The sequence below is a fragment of the Dermacentor andersoni genome, chromosome 4, assembly GCF_023375885.2.
Source record: "Dermacentor andersoni chromosome 4, qqDerAnde1_hic_scaffold, whole genome shotgun sequence".
NCBI classification, from domain to species: domain Eukaryota; kingdom Metazoa; phylum Arthropoda; class Arachnida; order Ixodida; family Ixodidae; genus Dermacentor; species Dermacentor andersoni.
The window spans coordinates 203,109,560-203,131,812 of record NC_092817.1 but is presented as its reverse complement, the minus strand read 5'-3'; the positions used below and the strand labels follow the sequence as shown (position 1 = coordinate 203,131,812).

The 22,253-nt window shown below is 45.3% G+C and overlaps 2 protein-coding genes across 2 annotated transcripts in view; one reads left to right on the top strand and one right to left on the bottom strand.

The window, feature by feature from the left end:
• Positions 1 to 305: 305 nt before the first annotated feature.
• Positions 306 to 22,253, bottom strand: part of LOC126538510 (adenylate cyclase type 3-like) — a 385,015-nt gene continuing 363,067 nt past the window's right edge. The window contains exon 19 of the mRNA XM_050185368.2: positions 306 to 5,214. The gene's annotated coding sequence lies outside the window, so the exon portion shown is untranslated. The remainder of the gene's footprint in view (positions 5,215 to 22,253) is intronic.
• LOC126538507 (uncharacterized) lies at positions 9,413 to 15,970 on the top strand. Its single transcript, XM_050185363.2, has 5 exons — positions 9,413 to 9,647; positions 12,005 to 12,168; positions 12,699 to 12,828; positions 13,632 to 13,775; positions 15,015 to 15,970. The coding sequence occupies exons 1-5, from the start codon at positions 9,504 to 9,506 to the stop codon at positions 15,324 to 15,326; spliced, it is 894 nt and encodes a 297-aa protein (XP_050041320.2). The 5' UTR covers positions 9,413 to 9,503; the 3' UTR covers positions 15,327 to 15,970.

Here is a 22,253-nt window from a genome sequence, read left to right as displayed (position 1 = left end):
CTCCTAATGCTAACGCATTATTATTACCTTGCGATGCGCAATAGAAATCGTAGCCTTCAACAACGAGCACACTTTCTGGTTCTTCACCTTGGTTATCTTTTATTCAGCAGAGCAAACTGTTAGTGAGAAGACATACTTCCTACCTGAGCCATATTCCGAGATAGGCATATGAGCTCGGCTGCACAAATGGCTAGAGCTCTAGTACATTACGTGCACTGTACTGAACAAGTGATTTTCCCTTGGACGTGTATTTTTCTGCCCCTGTAAAAGAAAAAAGTACGGAGACAGTAAAGCACACGGTCACGTGAATTTTGGTCAACAGGGATGCCGCTAGTGCGGCATAATTTTATTCCTCAATTCACAGAGCAGCTTGAATACGAAGTGTATTACGCTGTGGCTACACAGAAGACAGCAAGGGCGGGCCACGTTGAGGAAGGGAGGCGTTTTCACAGCGGATGAGAGGAGCAGACGCGGGGCCAACGTTGCATAGTGAGTCTGTGCAGACGCGCACGACTGTCCACGTGGGACACTACCGGAGAGCGCGCGTCATTCTTGGGCACGGCGCTTGCCGCGTCGTCGTCTGTTGGGCTGCTTACGGCCACGGGGTGGGAAACGTTTGGGAACGGACTATGTCACTGCGCTAACCAACCGGACCAGCTTGGAGCCTATGGCAAGCCTGCGTCGTGCGCTGGTTGAAGAGGTGCCATGGCTAAATGGGTGGTAGCCGGGCTACATTTGTTGGTACGACAACAGAATATGACAATAATTCTATAAATGAGACAAAAAACTAAAGGAACATATGACACGGGTGACACAGCGCCCCGTGTCGTCTGTTCAATTAGCATTTTGTCCCATCTCCGATTTTTAAAATAAACGCATTTTCACTCCCGCCACCCGTTTGTGCAACGTTTGCGATATTTTGCCACGGCTGCCATGACAGACGCTCACACAATCTGTATCGTGGTGCTTTTCTCTGTGGTGAGAGTCAAACCACAAATGCGCTGTCACGTCCACTCCACAACCGTTTCCCGCTTCGTGACTGGGGCCTCCTAGAAGGCACGCTCGAAACGTGTCTTTCTTCACAGGAACAGTCTGTCTGGCAGCGGTTCCCCGTACATACTTTGACATGTATTCACCGTACGGCTCAAACGTTGGATGGACCAATTCATGGCGGCGGACGCAGCAGTCGGAAGTGGTGCCACGCAAGCCTCTGCTGCTCCAAGAGTTTGCACCAGCGCAATAAACGAGAAACGCGCATTACTCGAGCTGGCATCGAGCACGTCGAAGACGCATCAGAAATTCGCAGCTACGAATCTTGGCACTCACAATTCGTCACCCCTGATAAAACGATTCGATTGACATATGCTTTAAGTTAGTGAAAAAATCGAGTGTTTATGAATCTGGTAAGTACGAATTCGATTTCAATTATCAAACATTTTACATGCTTGAACATCGGCAGCTGTGGCTACGTGACAGTAGGCGTTGGGATGCCTATTACGATCCACACTATGCAACATCGCAAAAATGCGGAGGAGATGCCGTCCAATTTGCTAGGCGACCAATGGTTTCACCAATGTGCGGTGAACGCGGAAGAGCTTGCGGGATTGATTAACATGGTTATGGAGAGCTCAGCTAGTGTTACTTGGGACGAAAGGCAAGATGAGCATTATTGGGCACTTTTTAGCAATTTGCTGTGAAATGGATATAAAAGTGACTTATACTAAAGAGGCGGATAGCCAGTGTACGCGTCAGTTCTTTTTACCTGGGCTCGACGTCACAATGCTCCTGCTGTATGCAAACACCCAACCCCTCAGACAGAGTTCAATTCAACGTGACACCTTGCTTTAAAATCTGAACCCCTTCACAACGTAGTGACCCCTCGTCGCGCCGCACGGTGAACACATTTTTTTTTCTTGAGCTTCTGGGGTCCGCGCCACTGTTTCATCACGGACTTCCCAGCAGCACATTCGTCACGCACATAACAAAAAAATAAACACGCGTTTAAACACTTTCAGGGAACACGCACACACCGCTGCAAATTGTCACGATGGGGCTCAGCTTCTTTTCTTCTATAGATTGTAGCCGTTGTTAGACCATGTGACAAGAGCACGTCCCACGCCACGAAACGTTCTATACGTCGACACGATTGCCAACGTGGTGTTCCCGGCAATGCCTCCCGACGAGTTCTGAATGTTTTTGTGGTTGTGAAGCTTCAGAGCCAGATATGGCATCTTACGTGAAGCAATGTAGTGAGGAAACACATATTTAGAGCTTACAGCTGTATATTCAACGTCCATATATTTGAGTGTAACAAGTGAATCGGGGGGTAGACACTGCACCGAGACGTTTTGTTGAGTGTATGGGTCTCTAAAGATGCAAAAGGTTTGTTGCAGTTAGGCTCCTATGAGGGCCCCATAACGCGGCAAGGAAGTCTGCGACTTTAGCGCACTCAGCGCTCGAATGGGCATTTCAGGACTTCAACCAATGTCACGAGTTTTCTAAAGTCAGGACTTGGCGTGGACACTTACGACGTCAACCGCGTGCACGTTTCCTCTTAATGCTTCGCACTGCTGCCGGAATAGGGCCCAGTTTCTGCTCCTAAGATTCTGAACCAAGAACTTCAACCAAAAAGCCAAGAACCTCGATTGTTAGCATCATACGATTACGCTCATCGCGCATCTCGTAAAATATGCACCACATTGTAGAACTTGCAGATTGCCTCACAGTCTGTCTCATTCCAAGGCAAAGCGAAGTATGGCGCCGTTGTCTGTGTGGTGCGGCTCATGACTCGGGTCAAAGGTGAAATATGCGCAAGGTGCACGTGGCACACGGTCTGCTTTCGCATTTTTTTCAAACACGCTGACTCCACGATGCTCAGAGAACGGTTAAGTGTCACCTCGGACTTCTCGTCCGATGTCTCAATTCATAGTTCAGAAAAATAAAAAGCTGAGCGGTCCATCTACGCATACAAAATAACGCGCGCTTCAAACTTGCAAAAATACAATATATAAAGACGGGGTGAAATAATAAACGTTTCTTTGGATTACCGAACTTCGAAGGGTCACGATTGCACGTTGTCACTTATCGGGAGTGCATGGAGTTGGCGACTCATCCATCCTGTATGAAAAGGGGCTTGAGGATTTGATGAGTGAAATACCCTCAACAAAAAATGCCCATGCTTCACGTAGTAGACAACGTTCCGACTGCCAACCACAGCGACACAACCGGCTTTTGCGGTTGAAATGCAAAAGCGAAGGGAGCGAGAGATCGCTGTTTACACTACAGAAAATTTTTTAAGCTGTGGGATGATTTATGTGAAAATGATGTGGACCATTTAAATTGCCTCTGCAAACAATGCCGTAATCGTCTGTCGCTTCGATCATTGAATAATATTTTTCCTTTTTCTTAGACTGGCTGACGTTTGCGCTTTATTAAATTTTAGGTATAAAACCGCACATGCGAGGCATCCACTAATTTCATCGCAAGGCACGTCCATGCCAAGTCAGTCAGGCAAAGCCTGACATAGTTTTTTTACGAGTGCTCGTGAATGCATTCCTTCTAATGAAATTATCTTTCTGGACATTAAGTGAGGGATGCTGTTAAACGTGAAACAAACGACATTTTTTAATAGCGTCACCGTGACAGTGTCCCCGCTGATCAAACGGCCCCAGTGTCTGCGAAATATAAGGATTCTGTGGCCTCCCATTCCATAGAAATTAACCTTTTTTAGCAACTGTGGGAAGTGTGCACAGCCAACAAAAATGGTGATAACTTTTTCCCTTCCCTGGCTATAAGAACACCCGCTGTGTCGTCCGGTTACCTGAATGCCGAACCTGCGTATCAGTGTCTTATACATCCATGGGACGTGTGCTTGTCTAACATCCAGGGCAGCCCGTGACCGTTCCATACTTGAACTTGAAGCGACGATATTCAGTTTCTTTGACGGTGCGCAATTTCGCAATTTGAACGGTCCATTGAAAACAGTCAACAGAGGAGAAGAACAACGGAGCCATCCAGGCGAATAGTTCAAGGCAGTGACCAATGGTGAACTTGGCGGAAAGCTCGTCATCTTCCACTGTAAACGAATTTGCCGTCATTGTTGGTTTTACTAAAGACGCAAGCTTACCTTCAAATAAATATGCCACTTCTCATTACGACAACAGCAGGATTCAGCTTCGATGCGTGCGCGATTGGTGTGAATGCGAAGCATGAGGTGTACTTAAACTGGGGCACTGTCAGGCAGTGACGCTCTAAAGTGGCTGTACGCAAGCCGATAGCAGTTAAGTGCTTACACCAATGTGCGTCCATTCAGAGATGATATAGTTTACGGGCTGAAAACTGAACACATTAGTTTTCTCTCATTAACGACTGAGGCCGGCAACGTCAACATAAACCATCCTCGCAAGAAAGGGTAGAGAACATGTAACGTGAAGAAGATAACAATGTACAGAAACAAAGCAATTGCAACAATCAACTTCAACAACCTCGTAGAGACCTGGCAAAGACAGAAACACGCACAACTTTAAATAAGAACAGCCAAAGCACTCACGGCACACTACAAGAACACGTAAAGGTCAGACCTCTCCTTTGAACTCAGCATTCAGTAACTGCCAACCTGTTCCATAGAACACTTGTCCACCTTTCGCTCCATGGCGTTTTCTGAAGGACAACAAGAATAACAAAAAGGACACCTTCCCTCTATGTCAATGAACCACGGTAAGATTAGGAACGAGCGTTTACGTTCACATTGCGCTTGCGGTCGGTCGGTCGGTGGCGACGACGTGCTATAGGGTTGGGCAGGTTTCGGAAGGCGGACACTGTGCACTTATTCGCCGCTGCCGGTGGCTGCCATGTTGAGTAGCTAGGACAGGCGAGAGGAGGTCGTAGCGTTCTCTTTGCATCCAACCGAGCGTCCCGAAGGAAGCCCGACACGCGAGTCCACTATTTAGAGGAACGGCCTCAGTAAAGAGGGTCGGCGATGTGCGGTGTCCATCCGGAAGCGCCCCTCCGAGAAGGATAGGGTGTCTCAGTGGCTAGGTGGCGGCACCGGGTAGGCGTGCCTCAAAGGTTTGGCTGAGGCCGCCTCCATCGTCTTGGAAGGCCCGGGCCACATTTAGGCCTAGCAGGCAGATTGCCGCAGGGCGGGACGCGCAGACGAAGCTGGCCGTGAGGCTGGGGATGGTAGCACCATGGTCATGATGTGGATCACGGCCCCTGCAAGAGCAAAGTGACCATGAGATTTCACAACGGATGCATCATACCTTTAAAACTATCATGCACTGATTGTTCTGTTGGTGCTGAAGGTTGCGCTATTCCCCCATGAGACATCAACTTTAGTTCTCGAAAGTTTGTTCCACTAGTTACAGGCGACTTGTATACAACCGAAAACCTTGTGCTACAGTCCTGCGACGCTGGTTTTCAGCTGCCATTGTGAGGGATTATTTATAAATTTTATTTCGTACTGCCAACCCGATTATCAGACTCTAGGCAGAGTACAAGTGTACAAAAATAGTCGGTAATACAGAAATATGTAAAAAGAACAGCATGAGACAGCTGAGACACATGTGGCCCTATAACATAAAGCTATCCCAATGTGTTTTCGTTGCAATTTCCTGACGTCATATTTACATAACCACCGGTGCAAGCACGGGGTGGTTACCCGGATCGTTATGGCAACAGCCCAGTCAAACGCTCTCATTTAACGAAAGTCGCTTTTGTTCACTTTCCAAATGAATAAGATTGCCTACATTGAGCGTTTTTTTTTATCTCACTGGCTGACAAAAGGCGAGGAGCACGGTAAAGTGAAGAGGGCTTCCATGGGGCCGAGCCAGCGCACTAAAAATAGGTAACCGGATGAAGAGGCTGGTCTCGGTGTCTGCAATTGGTACGCTTCCCCCGGCACTTTTCGACCAGCTTGCGGTGGCTGGTCGAAAATCGCGGCGGCGTGCAACGGAAGGTTAAGGATGCCGCTAAGACGGATCTTCAGTAAAGAAGAGCTGGCAGAGCGTCGTCATAAACGTGCCGAAAGGACATGATAACGTTACATGGCCACGTAAGATGTTTTATTATACTCAAATAAATCAATGCTTTCCGGCAGGTGCGAGCAGCCAGTGCCTGAGCAATCGGCCAGCAGCAATCTTCTATTCCTTTCGGAGCGGGGCAGAATCCGGCTCTTCAGAAAGAAATTCAAGTTTGCTTGGCTCATACATTTTTAACGCGTACACGTCACTTTCACGCGGTCAGTCTTCGGGGTTATGTGACGTCGCGTGATAGACAGGCGAAGTGGGCGCAGCCTGAGAACTTTTGAGCAGTAGTAGAGGGCTAATGGCGAAAAGACGTTGAATCAGAAATATTTTTTGCCTAATTATGCATAATCAGTGTGTACACATCATATCAGATGTGGAGCTGTCTCGGTTTTCGTGACATCGCGTGACAGACAGGCGGAGTGGGTGCGGCTCAAAGAAGCTTTTGACCTATCGTGGAAGGCTTACTGCAGAATTGGAACAGAAAAGTTCGGAATAGCTTTACGGTATAGCGCCTATGGCAAAGAGGTCCGACACGGCTGTGGACGGCACGATGGACACGGACAAGAAGACGCAACAGCGTAGGCTTAGCCAGTCACACCAGGAACAGCGTCTAGCCCGAGCCCCACTTCAGTAGCATTGGCGATGCGGCTGCGGAGCTCTGCACGGCGCACTTCTTCTTCCTTACACGCCCATGTAGTCTGAGACTACAAAACATATGCAGTGGGTAGTACAAATGTAGAATAATAGGGGGTAATACAAACATATGTTGAAGAAAGAAACAGCATGCGACAATTCATAGAAAAGTATATCTCACCAAAGAAGATAGGATATCGCAAGTAGAAATAACCACAGAAAATTCAACAATAAAACCACAAACAACGGCATGGTAGAAAGCACTGCAGGAAGTATAAGAAATGCACAGTGTCGCCCGAAAGGCGAAGCATCGATTGTGATAGCACATAAAGCAAACAGCCATACAAAGTAGGAATAGTACTTTTATCGGCCCTGTCAAAATGCTGGCGTGAGGAAACGCGGCAGCAGGAGCAAGTGAAGTGACATTCGTATAGTCTATCATCATAATCATCATCATCATAATAATCATCATCATCATCCTGGTTATGCCCACTGCAGGGCAAAGGCCTCTGCCATATTTCTCCAACTGCCCCGGTCATGTACTAATTGTGTCCATGTTGTCCTTGCAAACTTCTTAATCTCATCCGCCCACCTAACTTTCTGCCGCCCCCAGCTAAGCTTCCCTTCTCTTGGAATCCAGTCCGTAACACTTAATGACCATCAGTTACCTTCCCTCCTCATTACATGTCCTGCCCATGCCCATTTCGTTCTCTTCATTTCAACTAAGATGTCATTAACTCGCGTTTGTTCCCTCGCCCAATCTGCTCTTTTCTTATCCCTCAACGTTACACTCATCAGTCTTCTTTCCATAGCTCGTTGCGTCGTCCTCAACTTAAGTAGAACCCTTTTCGTAAGCCTCCAGGTTTCTGCCCCGTACGTGAGTACTGGTAAGACAAAGCTGTTATACAGTTTTCTCTTGAGTGATAATGGCAACCTGCTGTTCATGATCTGAGAATGCCTGCCAAACGCACCCCAGCCCATCCTTTTTTCTTCTGATTATTTCAGTCTCATGAACCGGACCCGCGGTCACTACCTGCCCTAAGTAGATGTATTCCCTTACCACTTCCAGTGCCTCGCTACCTATCTTAAACTGTTGTTCGCTTCTGAGACTTAAACATTACTTTAGTTTTCTGCAGACAAATTCTTAGGCCCACCCTTCTGATTTGCCTGTCCAGGTCAGTGAGCATGCATTGCAATTGGTCCCCTGAGTTACTAAGCACGGTAATATCATCAGCGAATCGCAAGTTACCAAGGTATTCTCCATTAACTCTTATCCCCAATTCTTCCCAATCCAGGTCTCTGAATACCTCCTGTAAACACGCTGTGAATAGCATTGGAGAGATCGTACCTCCCTGCCTGACGCTTTTTTTTATTGGGATTTTGTTGCTTTCTTTATGGAGGACTAGCGTGGCTGTGGAGCCGCTATAGATATCTTTCAGTATTTTTACATACGTCTCGTCTACACCCTGATTCCGTAATGCCTCCATAACTGCTGAGGTTTCGACTGCATGAAACGCTTTCTCGTGCTGCCTATCGCTTCAACGCAAAGGGAGCGCCGAGGACACGCAACACGCACACAGCCACGAGCCGCCGACGTACCTGTAGACTCTGCCCCCAACGCAGATCGCCCTCAAGATACGGCCATGCGACCCCGCGCAGCAGCCACATACGTATTTGCAGCTGGTGAGGACGCCGCTCCTTCTCCCCGGCACTTCGCAACGTTGGGTGCCTCGTGCGCGAGAGAAGACGGCTCGCTCCGCAATCGTCCATTTCGTGCGGCCGAGATCGGCTACCCACGCACGCTTTCACTCGCGCATACAGCGTAGGGCGACAGTATTATTGCCTTTTATGCGGAACCTCACGCCGACGGGAGAAATGCGCTTGGAGTATCCATATAATTGCTGCAGCAATAAAGCAAGTAGAATAAACTTCATCACAGAGCACAAAGTACTAAAAGCACAAATTGTTTATCTACGAACCATTTTCGCAGAGCAGTTTGCTCAGGAATGGCGTGGCACTTTCGGCGGTGTGCGGCACGTTGCCTCAGCGAAACCGCACACATACGAAACCACTGCCACTGCTGTGCTGCATCAGCAGTTGGAAATGCAACTGGGTGTTTCTAACACACTGTGCACCTTTCATTGTGCAAAATGTGGAGCGGCAGAGAGAAGACGCATGCAATGGTTGACTGCAAAAATACTGACTGATGTATTAAGAAATGGAATGAACCTGCGTGGCCAAGTCCACGGACAGCTGATACAATTGTCCCCATTGTCGGCACTTCGACATGTACGGCTTTCCTGGAAGATAAAAAAATTGACTCGTCCGCCAGCGTGGTATCCCTAATGTTCAAAGAGAGGGCTTCAGCCCCGGAATTTCAGCAAGGGTAAGTATCGCTCGTTAAAGGCCGCCCCACATTCAGCGTTTCTACCGGCGTTTTTTGGCGCTGCGTCTCCCGGCGTGGTCGCATGAACGGCGCCAGAGAGGGCGTCCAGCCACACGAGCGGCACGCGGACCAGCGCCAGCGCAGCGTCGCACAATGTGACCAGATTTATTTTACCAGATATCTCCTAAGCTAATTGTGTAATGTCAATGAAAAGAGCTGTCACAAGTATTCTTCAATGCAATATTTATGCCTTTTGCATAGTTTTACGCTAAATAAAATATTCAGGGCAGTGTAGAAAAATTACACAAGGCTAAGCTTCAGAAAACTGGCAGCAACATCGGCGTGAACATCACGAGCGGTCGGCCCGTCGGCGTGCGAAGCTGAGCATCGAGGGTTCTTTATTCTATGATAGAGGGGGAAGTAGGCGCCTTTTATCGCTAGACGCCATACGCCACATCATGGAAAGAAGGCAGCAGCTTTTGCTGCTAAAAAAGAAGCTCCTGCTTCTCATTATTTTGAGGAAGCAAGAGCGACGACGCCGGCGCTGGTGGGTGCGACCCGTGTTCATGCACCGAAAGGAAGAAGGGCTTTATTACACGGCGGTGAGTCCCATTTGCTGTTTTTCTTCCCGTAATAATTGCCCTAAAACGTGCTACTACCGTGTCTTTCAACGATTCTATGGTTGTGCCAACTCCTGCGCACTTGTAAATACTGTTTGAGGTCTATTCGTCGGGCTCAATTTATCTTGTTTATGGCCCAGCTTTCGGCACAAGAGTGTTCGAGTGAAATAGCTATACGAAGTGGGAAATGTATATTGTACAGAAGCGCATTGTTCCCGATGCCAAGTGCGGAAATGGGCCGCTTGTTGTAGGTTAAGTAATTCTTTTTCTGGCTTTCTTCAAGATTGGTGCATTCATGTTCGCGACTTTGCGTATTTACTGTCACTGAGTGCCGCTAAAAGCATGTGCGTGTTTGTGTACGCGCCTTTTAAAACTAAAAAATTCTGTGCTCGGTTTCTCTTTATCTCGCAGGACATATTTGTGGATCTATATCTTCGCACTGAATCTTATACCAGTGCATGTTGACCTGTAATGTAGCGCCAGTGAGCAAACCACCGTTGTGTGTAGTAAACACTGTATCACAACATAATGCTTCTCCATTTAATATAGCCTCGAAAGCATCTGTAAAATACAGGCGTCCAATTGGAACAAGGCTTAACGCTGAACAACTTACTTGATTTCGACAATTTGGGTTACTCCATTCTTAAAAGCTGTGCAATTAGTTGCTCTGGTTTTTGTAGCATTGAATAGTGACCAAGGGGGTAGTGTTCTGTGTTTTCAAAGACTAAGCAACTAGACACAGTTGTACATAAAACATGTAAGTATAACGTCGGCTCATACGTATTTTTAAAGTGCACAGATATCTTATCTCTTTCATTAGAGAGAAATCGATCAACTTGATTGACAGTTTTTCAAAACGCTGTTAAACATTGCCATTAGAAATGTTCCATGAGCAATGTCATGCAACGCACGAAGTGATGACTGCGCTTTAACTATTGATCAGATTTGACAGCGTTCAATAGACTGAGGAGTCAGAAAAAAAACTTCGACAGGGGGCATCGTAAAAACTAGCCTTTTACTGCTCCTAGCACTCCCACAAACAACCAACACCAAATTAGCGCTTTAATCGGCTATGCAACATAATTTTTTAATTACAGCAGCAGGGAATACACACAAGCTTCTGTCAGGCTGTCTAATTTTTCGGAGCAGATGTTTATGCAACTTTTAACAGTGTCACAAACAGTACATGCTGAGCAGTGCATTGTTTTGATTATTGTGTTAGCCTAATATGAAGTGCTATTTTATTTTTGCCCCTGTGGACTGCTTTTAACCATCAACCTTTCAACAGCATATGTTAAACTTAGTATGAGCAATCCTTCCCATTGTGTCAAGTATTTCGTCGCACAAGAGCACCGAGTCCATTTCAGATCGACCTTTGGCAGCTTTACTAGCCGTGTAATTTCTTAGTTTCAGAAAATTAGCCGTGCAGATGCCCTAATTTATTACTGTACAGTACTGTGCAACCTTGTACATAACTGTACGGTGCAGTACTATTGCTGTACACAGAATGGGAAGGCTCCAGCACTAGATCTTGGGGCATGATTAGACCAAGTTGTGCACAAAAAAGCTGATTGAACACAATAATCAAATACGAGGAGGCTTGTGCAAGCTCCCAAATCTGCGAACCATTGCTTCGAGAGACTAGGCAAATGCTCCCTGCACCAGAGGTGCTTGCCCCTTTTCATACCTGCAAAGAAACAGCTTTCCTGCAAAACATGTACTTCGTTCACTATGGCTGATATTCGCACCACCTAATACGACTTTCTTTCCCCCATGGTTTAACTTGCAAAAGTGGAGAACTAGGAGCAAGGCGCATATTTTGTGCATTTCAGATTTTTACTTTTTGTGCATATACTGAAAATATCTATTTATTACTTGCATTCACGCTTATTGAGGTGCTTCTTTGAAGTTTTACATAACAATTGTCAAACGGTATCTGAGCAAATATTTCTGCTTTACTACCATTCAAAGCATGAATGATCAGCATAAAATTTAATTTGACACTGTACGTTGCAAGTATATGTTTTGAAATAAAACTTCACAACACAGAAGCACCAGAATTGAGCATATTTCTAGCAAAACAGTTAGTTGCGCATGTTTTACATTGCCTGCTTTGCTTCTTTTATATTTAACCTACCCCATTCCTGTGCGACAGGGTATGTGCTTCACTTTTCGTAACCTCTCCCAACCATTCTTCCCTCAACAAACATCAAGCATTGTCTTTGTCCTCATTACATTTTTGTGTCAACGACTCGCATTGGGCATGTGCATGAACTACTTCTGGCAGTTTTCCATAGCTTGTAAACTTTCATTAATCACCATATATTTTTTACTTACAGATGCGTCGGATGAGAGAGGGGGACCATGATTTTTTTTTTAAGTTCTATAGAATGAGCCCAGAAATGTTCGACACATTACTTTCATTTGTGGTCGAGGACCTCAAACGCAAGTATGTTGTGAGGGAGCCCCTTGAACCCGGTGAACGGCTTGCAATAACCTTAAGGTTGGTATAAGTTCAGTTTATTTGTATTTAATTTGGAACACTAGAATAATCAGTTAGAAGGAAGCTGGTGATAGGACGTATAAGTCAGTTTTACAAGTACATTTTGCTGTAGGTAAAGAGCCAAGCTACGTGTGTAGTTTACTGCTCTGGTAATTTGAGTGGCTCTATCACTGCCTATAAATAACCTACTGGTACAACTTGATTTCCTGTACAGCAAGCCAAGGTGTTGCAAAAATCATTACCATCTTTCAGTAAGCTGTCAGATTTGCATTTGTTTATTGGTGGTTAACTGATGTCTGTGTACTATAACTTCCTATTTATGCAACAGCAATTAATGCAATGAAACATGTGCTTAGTATCTTATTCAAGATTATGAGTAATAAACAGGAACTCCCAAGCTGTCGGAGCATCTGTGTAACGAGTACTTCATCCCTGACATTATCATTACTGTCAAATAATGGTAATAGTATTGCTAATAAACCTATAGATAACCATGCATACATTTACTGGCCTTCCATCTTTTGTTTCAGCTACCTTGCATCTGGCCAGGAAATTAAGGACGTGGCACTGGCTTATAGAGTGGGCATAGAGACGGCTAGGCTATGCATTCATTTATGCTGTCGAAGCATTTGGGCGCGACTAAAAGATCACTTCATGAAGGTAGGGAGCACATAATAACATTAAAGGATTTTGAGTTCATTTGCCAATCATTATTTGGCATTTACACATGCAGGATGGCTTTCAGCTGACCTTATTTGTGTGCCTATGTTATTATTATTAGCTTATTTACCTTGATGTATGTACTGTATTAGTCCTTGCTGTTCCCTTTCTGAAAGTATCATTCTGCTGATGATTGTGTTAGTGTGGATGCACTTATTTTAATTCCATGCTGTTCGGCATATTTCACAATATGCTGACATAGCTTTTTGCATGTTAAATGCAGGCATACATAATGTAACTGCCTTTTACCACTGCTGGCACTTTTCTACTTAATTCATTGAGCAGTGATGGCAGTGCGCAAAGGAGGCATGTGACATGTATTCATCTTGCTTGTTTGAAACAGCTGTTCTTCAGCATAGGGTGGCAGTAATGTGCATGAGATGTTAATTGTGATACATGCACTCATGTACACTTATTTTGAAGCCATTAAGTGGTGTCCTGGCCAAACAGCCATTCTTTCATTTAAATCAGTGTGCAGTTCTGAGTACAAAATGATTTGCAATATTGTCATCCTAACTTAAGATTCTTTAGCACAGCCTAGCATACTAAACCTATTCTTTAACAATCTACACCAGTACACTTAGTGGATACTCCTATACTTCACCATAATATTATGAGTCTTGTCAGTGTTGATCATAGTATATACTGCATCAATAAAAACCATCTAGTAGTATTAAGCCCTGCACTGTAATCATATGCACTGCCTGTGTAATGGCTTCTGAAAAACATTTTAATAAATTCAGGTGCCCTCTGAGACAGACTGGACAGAAATTGCCCAAGGCTTTGCCTCCCAGTGGCAGTTTCCCAACTGTTTGGGAGCTGTGGATGGAAAGCATGTCGCCATCACTGCACCTCCAAATTCCGGCAGCCTATATTTCAACTACAAGGTAAGCTTGCTCACTAGGCACATTTAAGCACACAATTTTTGCCATCTGTCACATATTAAAGAGTACATCAGTAAACCGTACATCTGATCAGTTACACAAGATGTGAAATTATTCCAGCAAATCACTTTCTTGGTTGTGGCATTCTTTTGTTGTATATGCATATTCACTATATTTTATGTTTCACTTAGTTTTATGTGCACATTAATGCTCTCTGTTTATCAGCTATTGTCTTCTCCACTGCAGAGAATATCTGCTTAAGTTCGCAATGTCTGCTTACCTTACCTTACTTTGGCAGTGTTATGTCCCCTTCGAATACTGAGTTGACATTAAGCCAGCAGACATCAAATAAACCTAGTGTTCTCTGCTCAGTGCGAAATTTCGAAATTGTAGACTCCAATGTAAACATCGAATACGGCCGCAATGTTCTGCTAGTCGCAATACCAAATTCACCATGTGCACTTCTGATGTCGTCCATGAAATTCGTTGAAGCTGCAGAAATGTATACATTGTACAGAATGGGCAATGGTCTATGATAGAGCGAGAGAGCACTATAACAATGTTAAAGATTGGTATAGTAGCCATCTAGCTGCCAATAGTAAGAAACATGCATGCACTGCACTCTTTGGTAGTACCAGGTTCCTGAAATTTGCAAAGACCAATATAAGAAAAATTGTGAAGGTGTACTGCATAACAATAGCAAAAGTGGCTATCATTCGAAGAGACATTTCTTTGGCTAAATACCTGTATGTGTGATGCCGCCCTCCCCCCTCTCCCGTGCGTGCTGTCAATCCGGGTGATTCTTGTTATTCTATAAATAATAAAAGGCTGGTGCTACTTTGAGTGAAGTTCGGGTGACAGTCAGCATCCTATTGCACTGCTTCAGCATATATGAAGATAAACCAACTTGCCCAAATCAAATTGTTGCTCGCACAAGGTGGCGGATGTGCATGTGGTTTCTAGGTAAATGCTGATGATTGCTGCAAATTGCAATTGATTAATTACTACAGATGCTGCTTTTCACAAGTCGTGAGTGACTTGGAGCAGTCACAACTGTTTCATTTGAAATGTAGGTATTTCATGCTTAAATGTGAGGCATCTCACTACTCTGTAGAATTGATGCATTTGTTCTTAATGTATATTTCCAAGGTCATAAAGAATGTCATTTGAGTGCGGTTTTCATGTGTGCTATTACATCTACAAAGATGGTGTACCAATATGGTGACTGATAACCTATTTCAGGGCACCTTTTCCATTGTGCTGATGGCTGCCGTCGACAGCAATTATCAGTACACCATAATTGACGTTGGTGCTCAAGGTCGGCAGAGTGATGGAGGAATATTGAAAAGCTCGGAATTCGGGAAGGCACTGGCCAGTGGGACTCTCGGTACACCTTCTGCAAGCTGCCTTCCTGGTACAAGAACTGTTGCACCCTATGCCTTTGTTGGGGATGAGGCATTTCAATTACGCAAGGATTTCATGAGACCCTTCCCGGCAAAGCAGCTCACTGATGAAAGGAGGGTCTTCAATTACAGGCTGAGCAGAGCAAGATAAAGCATGGGAAATACTTTCAGTATTGTGGGTCACTGCGATGATGTTGAAGAAGCCTATACTGCACGTGTATGCACAGCATGTGGTATGTTTCTTTTTCTACGTCCTTCGTGTTTTTAGCACTCTGAGCTTTTATTAATTATTCAAAAGTGCAGAAGTATTAATTTATCTGATATTCTTGTTGCATGGATAGCAGATTATCTTTCTGGTGTCATGCAGTTTGTTTCAATTGATGGTAACAACTCTAGCTATCTCCCCGTTACATCCGGTATATGGCCATTGCTGTTTCTATTGTACATTAATGATATTGTACACCTGATCCAAAAATTCGACTCTTTGCAGATGCCTGCATTTTTTGTGAAATATCTTTCAGTGCATGAGCAAACTGAACTTGATTTAAACCTACAATATATAGTGTGATGAATGGGGCACGGCTTTGAACAAAGGCAGAACGGTCCGTCTTTGCAAAACACATAAGAACTTGCTAAAATAAGAGTACACACTGGCCTCTGTCCCGCTAAAGGAAGTTAAAAACTACAAATACCTAGGTGTAACATTCACTAATACCCCTTCTTGGAAATCACATCTTAACAATATTTTCCCTTGTGTTTTCCGAAAAACTTGTTTTAATGACACAAGCTCAGAAATTGAACTGCCAGTGTTAAATTACTTAGCAATGTTACTTTTATTAGACGCAAGCTAGAATATGCTATTACTATATGGGACCCGTACACTAAACATAACAGAAAAATTGAAAAAATGAAGAGAAAGGCTATTCATTTTATCTACTGCAAGTTTAAATGTACCGATGGTTAATGCACCGAGTGCTTTAACAATAATTTTTTATTTGCTGACAGTGTCCTGCGTGTTTGCCTTGCAGAAGGTGTGCCGAGAATGCCTTTGGGATTACAGCAGCAAGATGGAGAGTGCTCCTACGCACAATAAACCTCCATCCCACTAACGTCGATTATATCGTCAAAGCAGCCTGCATCCTGCACAACTTCATAATGAAGTTAAATGCACAGAGGCATGGATACGTGGACAGAGAAGATAGCTTCGGAAATGTTATACCAGGCCACTGGCGGCAAAGTGTGGGAGGAGAAGCTCAGGGTGGATCACAACCAAATTATTTTTCGCTTGGTTCTACACATGCTCGAAACTTCCACACACAGGCAGCAGATGCGCGAAACATTTTCACTGCCTACTTCTGCAGCACATTTGGGGAAGTTGCTTGGCAGTGGCAACAGCCGGGCGTGTCAAAAGATGTTGCTTTAAAGCATCTACAGGAGCAACAGCTTTTGCCACTTGCAAGGAAGTAAATTTCATTGAATGTATTTATTCAAATATAGGTCACATGCCTTCCCATGAGTTTTCGATGTTCAAAATCTGTCGGGTAGCAGCAGGATTCCTCACCTTTGAGATGCTCTCTGATGAAGCTGATGTTCTCTATGTAGTATTGGTTGCTTTCATCTCAAACAGGCACAACCACTTGTCCACAGAAGCATCATCTTTGGTGTACTTGGTCAGGTCAATCTTCTTAGATGTGCTCATGGTGCTGTTGAGGTAGATCCTATCGACTTATGCGATGAATCAGTCATGGCGTCAGTCAGAACACCAGTTTATTTACAATCGGCACCCATCCTCATCTTCATTCCCTATCCACCCGTGAACCGTCACATGCAAACATCAATGCTGGGGCAATTTCATATTGTAACGCACAGTTGAGTGACGGTACTTTAATCACTTTACCTTGGGCGAACTTGTGCCTGAAAAACAGCGACACGAGAGCCTCACTAGAACGTCCAGTCTTTTCACAAGAGACCCACACCTCTTCTTCTCTTGTGCCACTATCTTTCGGAGGTAGTAGTAAACAACTGGATGGATGCAGGAGGCGGCTGGCGTGCGTAATTTGAAATCATCTTGTCATTTTCCCCCTTCCAAGAGTGCATCGTCCCGATGCTCATACAGAGGGCGGCGTTTTCTAGACTGTCATGAATTCGCAGTGCTTGTAGGCGGAAGCAGTTATTGCCTGTCGTAGTACGGCTTCATTCGGACGACATGGCCGATTTCTATTCGATGCCGCTGTTGTGATGAGGTTACTTGACCTTCTGGAGCAACCTCGTAGTTCAAGGGACTAATTCGGCGAATTATCCTATACGGGCCAAAATAACGATGAAGAAGCTTCTCGGATAGGCCGCGCATCCGTACGGGAGTCCAGGTGCATACTTTACGTCTCTTCGTCGCAAGTTGTATCGCTCCGCGTCGGTTTGCTGTTGCTGCTGAATGCGGTGTTGCGCCAGCTGCCATGCTTCTTCAGCTCTTTGTGTGAAGTCACTGACGTCATTGTCAATTTCGGAGGTCATATCTACTGGTAGCATTGCATCTAAGGTCGTGGTGACGGTCCGGCCAAAACGAGTTGGAAAGGTGTCATTTGAGTCGTCTTTTGCACAGCGGTATTGTACGCGAACGTTGCGTATGGTAGTATCCTGTCCCATGTTCGGTGCTCCGTGTCCATGTATACTGACAACATATCAGTCAGCGTTCTGTCAAGTCGTTCAGTCAGTAAATTTGTCTGGGGATGATATGAGGTGGTTTTTCGGTGACTGGTGTGCGTCAGTTTCATAATGGACTGTGTCAAGTGGGCAGTAAATATGGTTCCTCGATCCATGATGAGAACTTTAGGAGCGCTATGCTGTAGTAGTATGTTAGTGACAAAAAAAATCGGCTACTTCACTGGCCACTCCCTTGACAAGAGACCCTTTGTCGGCATATCGAGTTAGGTAGTCAGTTGCAACTACAATCCAACACTTTTCTGATGACGATGTGGGATAGGGGCCAAGTAAGTCCATCCCCACTTGTGCGAATGGAGTTTTCGGTTGCTGTATCGGTTGTAGGAGACCTGCTGGCTTGAATGGTGGTATTTTACGTCTTTGGCAGTCCCGGCAGGTTCTTACGTAGTGTTGCACAGAAGTCAATAACTTTGGCCAGTAATACTTCATGCGGATGTGTGCGAATGTTCTGCTCACTCCTAAATGTCCTGCTGATGGGTCGTCGTGGCATGCTTCAAAAATCTCGAGTCGTAACTTGGAAGGTAACAGGACATTATTTCTCAGGATGAATGACAACAAGCTGCGGACAAAAGCTCGTGGATTGTCGACAGGGTGTCCTTCTAGGTAATCAATGAGCAGGCGTAAGTCCGGTTCAGATTGCTGATGCTGAGCCATTTGCGATGTTGTCACAGCTCCTAAGAACGGACAATCCTGTCCATTTTCCCTAAGCGTAGATTCCGTGTATTCAATCGGTGCACGTGACAAGCAATCAGCATCACTGTGCTTGTGACCGGACTTGTATACGACCGTTATATCGTATTCCTGCAGCCATAAATTCCATCTTGCCAGCCGTCCAGATGTGTCTTTGAGATTCGCCAGCCAGCACAATGAATGATGGTCGCTGATAGCTCGGAATGGTCAGCCATATTAGTATGGTCTAAGCTTGCTGATGGCCCATATCACCGCAAGGCATTCTTTTTCTGTTGCCGAGTAGTACCCCTCAGCCTTGGAAAGTGTTGGACTAGCATACGCAATGACTCGTTCCTCTTTGTTTTGCCACTGAATGAGGACGGCACCGAGGCCTAAATTGCTTGCGTCTGTGTGAATATGAGTTTTGGCTTCCTCATGGAAATTAGCAAGCACCGGGTGGTTCTGAAGACGCTTTCGGAGCTCATTGAAAGCATTCTTCTGCTCATTGAACCAGCCGAAAGGCATGTCTTCCTTCGTTAGCTGCGTTAGTGGTTCAGCGATCCTTGAAAAATTTTTGACGAAGCATCTGGAGTAGGTGCAAAAGTCCTAAGAATCGCCTGACAGCCTTTTTGTCGGTTGGTTTTGGAAATTTCTCCACTGCTGCAGTCTTCTCAGGGTCTGGGCGAATGCCTTCTGAACTGACGACATGGCCGAGGAAAAGGAGCTCGCGAAAGCCGAAATTATATTTCTGCGGTTTTATCGTCAGACCTACTAATCTAATAGCTTTCATCACAGCCCGCAGTCGTTCTACATGCTGCTCACAAATAGCACTGAAAGTGAAAAAAATAATGGAAATTGTGCCATGCTGTGCCAAATCAGCTGTGGCTCCTCCAGGCATTGGCAAAAATTCGCCAGCGCAGTGTGGGCCGTAACTTTCATGTTCTGGCCACTAGTGGGTGTGAACAGGTGTACACATTCACTTAGTGTGAACTCCAGATGTTGCAGTGCCTCAATCGCGAGTCTAGTAAGAGGCAAAGCAAAGTCAGTCATGAGCAGAAGCGAGCTTTGAGCTAGCTGAAGTGTTACAGCCCAGAAATTTCATGGCACTAGCTAGACGTGGACAGGGAACACGTACAATATGGCGTCCATTCCTGTGTGTTCTCTGTTCACATCTATTTGCGCTGCAGAGCTTTTTGATTCAGTCACGTGAGTTTATACACCTTCTGTGTGGTTTTATAGCTGTTCAGCTGTCACATTGTTCGCACCGTCTCCATATAAGATGCATTTGTTCCCCGCATAGGGCACCTCTCATGTAGTCCTGCTAACAGTTTTGTTTTTCACTGATCATGCATATGGACCACCCTACAGTGACGGAGAACATGACAAAAAAGCTTATTGGTGTTATTCTAATGATGCCTTTAGTGTGCTATAAGTTGATGCAGATTGTACATGTTTGTTTATTGTGCTTCCTGCAAGCTGGACAAAGTGCAGTCAATAATTTTTTGGAGGACTTCTAGTTTGATATTAACTGAGCTGTTACTTTGTGTGCATGTTTTTTCTATGTTTTGTTCTGTTATGTGCATGCTGTTTTAATTGCACAGTGCACCTCATGGCTGTCTGCATGCGTTCAGCAGTGACTATTATAGATTGTTTCGCGCGGAGAAATTTCACTCTGCATTTTTTCACAGTTCCAACATCTGAGCTTGCGGGCTACACAGTCTCATTTCACATACACTGGTCGTGCTGGCTGATTTTTGCATATTACAAACAAATAAAGATATGGCTAAGTTCAGAGAGACCACCTACTTCTGGCAAAGGGAAACTTTAGCCTTGAGGTTGCAATTGGAAATGCAACTGCAGTTCTTTCGAGACATGAAGAGACAGGTATCTAATCATAATAAAGTATTTGAGGTGCTTCTATGCCATGCTGTTGCATTACTTAAAAATGTCTATGGTGTTCGTTTTCTTTTTCACATCATTTGTTGAGAAGCACCTCTTGTCACTTCACCAGCACCTAATACAAAAATAGTATGGAAAATGTCTTTAGGCTGCTCAACACTTTTTTAACACGTTCACTGCGTAGCCCGTTATCATAGTTTTGATCTCTGTGCGTTGTGGCCCACCAGTGGGCCACCCGATGCTTTCCGCGGGTGCGGCGTGACACACCGGTGGGGCACACTTCCGAGGCTGTTTTTTCCGCCTGCTAAAAGATGGCCCTACTGGCATGTTCGGTCGCAGCTTGCGCGGGCTACTTCAATCATGCATGCTAGCGCAGAAAATCATCACGTGGTTCACTTGGCCCATGCATTTCCAGGAAGTTGCTTCCCCTTTGGCCGCATTTTATAAGAATCCATTGTCCATTTTCCGCTCCATTTTGCATGACGTAAGCCTGACGGAATCATCAGACGAAAGCAGCAGTCGACCAATCACAGAAATGAAAAGCAGCAGACACCTGTGTTGACGATAGCATTTGCCATTCGTTGCGGGCTGTGGTTCAATATGGGCTGCAAGGTGCATCCAATAGTGAGGTCCGGTCGCCAGTCAGCCATTAGTCAGGTCACTTCCCACGGACGTTTGAACGGCACGGCTATGTCATCAAACAATAATGACCTGACGTCAAGGACCAAACGGACCACAAAAACAAAATGGATTTTTGTAGCATACGGCATCTGGAGAACGGGCCGTTTATCCAACCACTGCAGCACCTATACGCCGTTGTGGGATTCAAGACCAACGACTTCCCCCTTTTTTACTACTACTTCTTCGGCATGCCACATGCCCGCTATGGCATTAATTTTCCGGCATATATTTGCATTTTCAATGTATAACCCTCCTTCGTGCAGGCCTTCTATAGATTGACTCCATATTTGTGGGTTTTACCAGGGATGTATTGCCTAAAGGCGAGGCGCCCACGCAACGGAATCATCGTTTCGTCAATGACAATCTGTTTGCCTGGCTCCAACGCTGAGCATAAATTGCGATTCATTTTTTCCATCAAGTGTTGAATACGACAGAGACGACCCTGCTGTGCGCTCGGTTCCTCGTTATCTGTGAAATGCCAGAACCTTAGTAGCAGGAGAAACCGGTCGCGGGCCATGTTCTGGCGAATGCAGTTTATGCCGTACAGATCGCTTCTTGCCCAATAGTGCTGCAGATTAGGAATCCTTACTAGACCCATGCAGATCAGTAGACCAATGAACACTCATTATTTGCACGTTTGTCTCAGTCCATTTCTTCACGCGCAATTTCTCTTGTAGGACGTTCGAGTCTATGTACTGCTTCCCATACCTGTTTGTCTCATGTCGATCATGTCCCAAATGTCATCAGTCAAAAAAAGAGAAAACAAGCTGAGAGCATCGTTGCTAGTCGGGAGGCTGATTAGCACAGGAGGGCTCGAATACGACATCGCTCCAACTCTAGTCGTTATCGCATTCTAGCTTTCGGCAGGTAATGCAGCCTGAACATCACTATTTTCCGAATCCTCAGATACCGCTTCACCGCAAACGCTTGACTCACCATCCCACAGTTCAGAATTTTCCAATAACTGCTCGAGGCTGTCATCGTCGCTGTTTGAACACTCAACGTTCGCTAGAGCAGAAGTTGTGCCGCACGAAGTGGATGGCTGCGTATTTGGGCTGCCGTGTGTCCCGGCAGATCCGCTTCCACCGCAGGGTCTTTTCTTCTGGTTTTC